This window comes from Vombatus ursinus, unplaced genomic scaffold, assembly GCF_900497805.2.
Source record: "Vombatus ursinus unplaced genomic scaffold, bare-nosed wombat genome assembly UNPS02010304.1, whole genome shotgun sequence".
In the NCBI taxonomy this organism is placed as follows: Eukaryota; Metazoa; Chordata; class Mammalia; order Diprotodontia; family Vombatidae; genus Vombatus; species Vombatus ursinus.
Window position 1 is genome coordinate 4,881,368 of NW_020950082.1, and position 6,000 is coordinate 4,887,367.

Here is a 6,000-nt window from a genome sequence, read left to right on the forward strand (position 1 = left end):
AAACAAAATCAATTCAGCTAAAATCGGAAAGGAAGCAGGTAACTAAGGGAAAAAAAATCTTTGCAGCAAGTTTTTCTGATAAGTCTCTCATTTCCAAAGTATATAAGGAATTGATTCAAATTTATAAGAGTAAGAGCCATTCCCCAACTGACAAATGGTCAAACATTATGAACAGGCAGTCTTCAGAGGAAAAAAAAAAATCTATGTTATCAATAGCATATGCAATAATGCTTTAAATCACTAATAATCAGAGAAATACAAATTAAAGTAACTCTGAAGTCCCACTTCACACCCATCAAATTGACAAAAATGACAAAAAGGGAAAATGACAGATGTTTAAAAGATTGCAGAAAAATAGGTATACTAGTGCACCATTTGTAGAATTGTGAATTGGTTCAGCCATCTAGGAAAGCAAGTTGGAAATACTACCCAAAACTTACTAAATGGTGCATACAGTATAACCTCAAAATATCACTACAAGGCTTATATCCCAAAGAGATCAAAGAAAGAGGAAAAGAATTCATATGTACAAAATGTTTATGACAGCTTTTTGTGGTGACAAAGAACTAGAAAGGGGTGCCTATCAGCTGGGGAATGGCTGAACACATTATGGTATTTGAATGTAATTTACTATGAGAAATTATGAAAAGGTCAGTTGCAGAGAAATCTGGGAAGAATGTATGAACCAATGCAGAGTAAAACAAGCTTAATCATAATAATTTATATAATAACAGCACTATAAATAAAACAACTTTGAAAGCAATGCTAATCAAAGCAATGACCACCTACAATACTAGGAGGCCCATTGTTGAAGCATGCTACCCAACTTCTGACAAAGAGATGATAGACTTGGGATGCAGAATAAGACATTTTTTGGACACAATCAGTGTGGGATTTCATTTGCTTATCTATGCGTGTTTGTTACCAGGGGTTCCCTGCCCCCACCAGTGATGGTGGTGAAGAAATAAATGTTTATTAATTGAATGTTTTTCAATTTAAAATACTATATGAAAGCCTCTGCTTATGAAAAAAAATGGCTATTAAATGAGAAATCCTTTTTTCCCTCTTCAAAAGAAAAACTATCCAGATTTTAGGGGGCTGCGAAGGTCAGTCTCCAAAACTTGAATTTGGCAGTGCATACACCTATGTGATAACAAAGGTAAGTTACCAATCCCATTTTAGTAGATTTGGTACAAATTTCTGTGCTATTTGTGTGTACCGCACCCCAATATCACTATAGTTAATACTATTATATTTATAGTGTTTTGAAGGTAATTATCAATTTAGTATTTATTTTAATTTGGGATTTATCCTATTAAACATTCTTTCTAACTTTAATTCTAATTTCTTCAAAATCAGAGAACATTTAAACAATCTTCTTGATTTTTTATTTTAAAATGGAGCTATCTGACTCTGAAATTTAAAAAAAAAAGTCAAGTCCTGTCTTCTCGAGATGTTAGGGACTATTAGAATTTGAGACAGATTTTTTTTTTCCTGTTAAGAGGCCTTAAGCCAACTGTACTTTTGCTCAAATTTTATTCTCACCCTTTGAAAGAAGTATTAGTGGCAAACATTTTTATGGTCCATTATGATGTAATTTCATAATTCCTTCATGTGAATTAGGTTATTTTCCTTAAACTTCATTGGAAATGCTGATTGTGTATCTTGGTTAAAAGAAAATTCATGGCTGTCCCTTAACCTTTAAAATGCCATTACTGTTCTTTTTTAAGAAGCAAAAAATGTATTAATCTCTTTCTCTCTCTATCTCCTCCCTCACTACTTTAGTGTGATGCTGATGGCCTAGAATTTAAGAGTTTTGCAGATATCCCACCCAATACAGTCAATATGGCTCTACAGATCCCACAATATTTCCTTCTGACCTGTGGTGAAGTTGTCTTCTCCATAACTGGCTTGGAGTTCTCATATTCACAGGTTCTGTATTCATTTGTTCTCTCCCTAAAAACATTCACATCTGTACCCTTGTTATTTAGATTGTAGATCTAGCAATATCATGAGTTCATTCACATTGAATCCATTTCTCTTTGAATCAGTATTAGAACAATTTTGGTTCTTAATCTCATTTAAGGTTCACATGAATATTTATTCATACTAAACCATATAAGCAATTGACCCAATCTGAATTGGAATGATGGGAAGCAGGAAATCTCCCCACCTGATGATCATCCTAGCCATTGATTGAAGTTCTAGAGCAAAGGGTGATATTCAAGCATGGATTTTTTTTTTAAATCAATTAAAACTTTGCCGTTCTCTATAATTAATGTCTTAGGAAAGTTCAACTGTGTAGTAGTTTATGTTTTCACTGAGAACACTTAAAAAAAAAATTTCAAAGTAGCAAAACAGTACTTCATAAAAGTATTGAATTCATAAAAACATTGACAAAAAGAATGGTTATACCCTCCTGCCTCAGACACATAACACTTACTAGCTGTGTGGCTCTGGGCAAGCCACTTAACGCCAATGGCCTCAACAAACCAAACCAAAAACAAACAAACAAAAAAGAATGGTTATACTCCTATGACTTCAGGACTTAGATCATAAGGTGAATATTTATCCATTCCAAAATGTCCTTAGAGCTATGGTATAGTGGGATGATCTCCACCATTTCCTATTCTTGCAACCTCAGGTTACTTTATCTAGCATCTGTAAAAATTGAGGTGTTGAACTAGATCTTCTCCATCTCTAAAACCCTGTGATCCCCATAGGGTCTTCCTATAAGCACTTAGGTATGTGGCCATATCAGTGTCAATAATAATTATCAGTATAATTCCAGTCATATTCATTTTCTCAGTGCTGTAAATGAGAATCCATAAAAGATTTTTGAGGCATCAAACCACATCATCAGTTCAGAATAAAATTCAGAATAACCCAAATGCTATTTGATTTCCCACCTTGCCAACCTTTCTTTCTAGTAACTAGCAAAGTACTCCATTAACAGTTATATGGGTTAATCAGTTGGAGTAGTTCAATAGATCCAATTCATTAAAATTGTGACTTTAATCAAATGTCTACTAAAGAAGGTCTAAAGGTCTACTAAACAATCCTAAATTGTTACTGTTCTCCCTCATCAAATTAATTTTCTCAGATGAACAATTTTCTAGGGAAATATTTGTGCACAGGAAAAGTTTGATGAGGCAAGCTGGTGCCAGAGATGAGTATAATCATTGATTTACGCATGTTGAGAATGATTGTTTCCATCTAATAATTTTAATCTCTTCTTCAGAGTATAAACTGCATTAGTGATAATAAATACTCTAATTCAGCAGCTGTTTGGTAGCAACTAGACTGGTTCACATAGGAATTATCCCCAGAAACAATATTTTAAAATACTCATTAAGATCACATTTAATGTCAACCTAGTTAGTGTCTAGATAGCTAAGAGAGAATAATCTTTTCCTAAGAAATGATGAGCTGGTTGATTCTAGAAAAACATGGAAAGATTTGCATGAAATAATGAAAACTTGAGCTGAAACAAGAGAATATTGTATATAGTAACAGCATTATTGTTAAAAAAAATTATGAACAACTAAGTTATTGTGAGTATTATACTCAGATCAACTATAAATGACCTACGAAAGAAAATGTTATCCAGCTCCAGAGAAAGAACTGATAAATAGAAGTATGTATATTATGGTTTTTACATATATTTATAAATCTGTGTCAAATGGTGGCCTTCTCTAGTTCAGGGTTAGGGAAGGAGGGAGGGAGACAGTTCAAAACCTTGAAATTTTAACAAAAATTAATTTGATTTGATTTATATACAATATATGATATATATATATATATATATACACACACATATATAATTCCTTATCTTGTACTAGGCAAATGACTATTGCAAGGGTATTTTAACACTTGACTTAGTTAATGATCCTTTTTCTTTTCTATATGTAAGCCAGAATGATTGACTTGATGATAAAATTTTAGAGCCAACCAAGTAGCCAATCAAATCTTCCTACTGTTGAATTTGCATCTTTTTGTTAATGTCTTATTTCTACAGGCTCCTTCCAACATGAAGTCAGTACTTCAAGCAGGCTGGCTGCTCACAGTGGCTTTTGGGAACATCATTGTTCTTATTGTGGCTGGAGCAGGCCAGTTCGGTGAACAGGTAAGTAGATGTTTGAAAGAGCCCTGGTTGTGTTCAATCCTTTTGAGCTCTACTTGGGCAGAGAGAATTGGCTCCATTATTAAGCTCACATTTGAGTCCTCAGTATTGTCAGTACCAGTGACCCAGCTGTCTTTGTTGCCATAGCCAGGGCTCTATGGTTTTCCCTGTACTTTCTACATTATGGGTGCAGGTAGCTGTTAGACATAGGAGAATTTCCCTGAAGTGTGTATATCATAACAATTTTTCCCTCCCTTTTCTCTCAACTACTTCTACACCTTTAAAGTGGGCTGAATACATTGTCTTTGCTGCACTGCTGTTGGTTGTTTGCATTATATTTGCCATCATGACATATTTCTACACCTACGTCAATCCAACGGAGATTGAAGCCCAGTTTGATAATGATGATGACAAAACAAAGAAGCTTGGAAAAGTTGGGGATGTATCTGATCCATATGAAAAACCTGAATCATTTTCACAGACGAAGATGTGAATGGTAAGAACAAATGTTGAGAACAGTTCACATCAGGATTACTGTAATATAAACAGAGCACTATTGGACTGTGACTGATGAGGAAGAACTTAATTTGTCAACACCTATGGTGGGCAACCATATCAAGCTAACTAACTCTTCTTAACTGTAATGAATGACAAACTCTGGAAGCATTTATAAGACAGATTTGCTTTAAAAAAGAAAGCACAGGGCAGCTAGGTGGCTCAGTGGATAGAGCATCAGCCCTGAAGTCAGGAGGACCTGAGTTCAAATCTGGCCTCAGACCAAACACTTGACATGTACTAGCTGTGTGACCTTGGGCAAGTCACTTAACCCCAATTGCCTCACCAAAAAAATAAAATAAAATAAAAAAGAAAGCAAGAAATTAATTTTTATAACACAAACTCAATTTTGTTGAAGACTATCCTCATCTCCACCATGAAGAGAATTAACCATTATTTTTGTGTATTCCTTTTTTTATTGTGAAAAAGTATCTTTCAAAATATACCATATTGTCTGTACTTCAGCACATTTGTAACAACAGATAAGATGTTAGGAAATGTAACTAAAACTCAAGCAAAAAATGAATCAACCAACCAATATTTCAGTATATGAGTGTCTACTTACCAGTTAGTATTACTTCACTGTCCACTTTCACCAACCCCCACCTCTTTTTGAGCTGTGTATGTAACTCAAACACTCAGGTGAAGGCCAGTTATGGTACTGGGTGTATAAATGGTGTATTGAATAAGTTTTTGTTCCTAAAAATAAATGTTTAGAATTTTTGCTTTGGGGGAAATGAACAGTTTTACTTGTTGGATATTGGATATTTGACAGATTATCATTTTAACGGTTGGACATTGTAAATTTACTTCTCAGGGGAAGTTCTTGTCCCACAGACTCAGGTTTCCATATTTTCCCAATTTCTGTCCTCAGTCTGTGTACTTCTTGAGCCAGTCAACCTAGAATATCAATAAAATCAGTTCTTTTGAAATACTTAGTGTGGATATTTGCTCTACCAACCTAAACAGAACCCTTACATGCCTCAGAAGATCTTCACAACCAAAAATTTCATCTTCTGGTAGCCAGACTTCTGTGTTTTCTCAGCTCAATGAACTGAGAAATGGATGAGGGATGGGAATGTCCATGGTAGAGTCTTTTTTAGATACTGTTGAGGTTTTTCCTCTCTTCATCCTCATCCAGGTTAGACTAAATTCATGGTAATCCCTCACAGAATGGGGGAGAGTCAATCCTCTGAGGTCCTGAGGTTGTTCAAGGAGTGGGGATAGAATTATTCTTAATCCTTGAAACTCATCCACTTCTACCTCAATTAAAATGCAGAATCCTGAATACCATAAGAAATTCAGGCTGAAAGAATGAGGCT

At 34.6% G+C, this 6,000-nt stretch overlaps 1 protein-coding gene across 2 annotated transcripts in view; it reads left to right on the top strand.

The window, feature by feature from the left end:
• The window catches only part of SLC15A1 (solute carrier family 15 member 1), a 66,332-nt gene extending 61,460 nt beyond the window's left edge, over positions 1 to 4,872 (top strand). For both annotated transcript variants that reach the window (XM_027854113.1, XM_027854114.1), the window contains exons 20-23: positions 1,075 to 1,159; positions 1,786 to 1,932; positions 4,019 to 4,126; positions 4,410 to 4,872. In XM_027854113.1, the coding sequence (XP_027709914.1) occupies positions 1,075 to 1,159; positions 1,786 to 1,932; positions 4,019 to 4,126; positions 4,410 to 4,616 (547 nt within the window). In that variant the 3' untranslated portion in view covers positions 4,617 to 4,872. The remainder of the gene's footprint in view (positions 1 to 1,074; positions 1,160 to 1,785; positions 1,933 to 4,018; positions 4,127 to 4,409) is intronic.
• Positions 4,873 to 6,000: the final 1,128 nt, after the last annotated feature.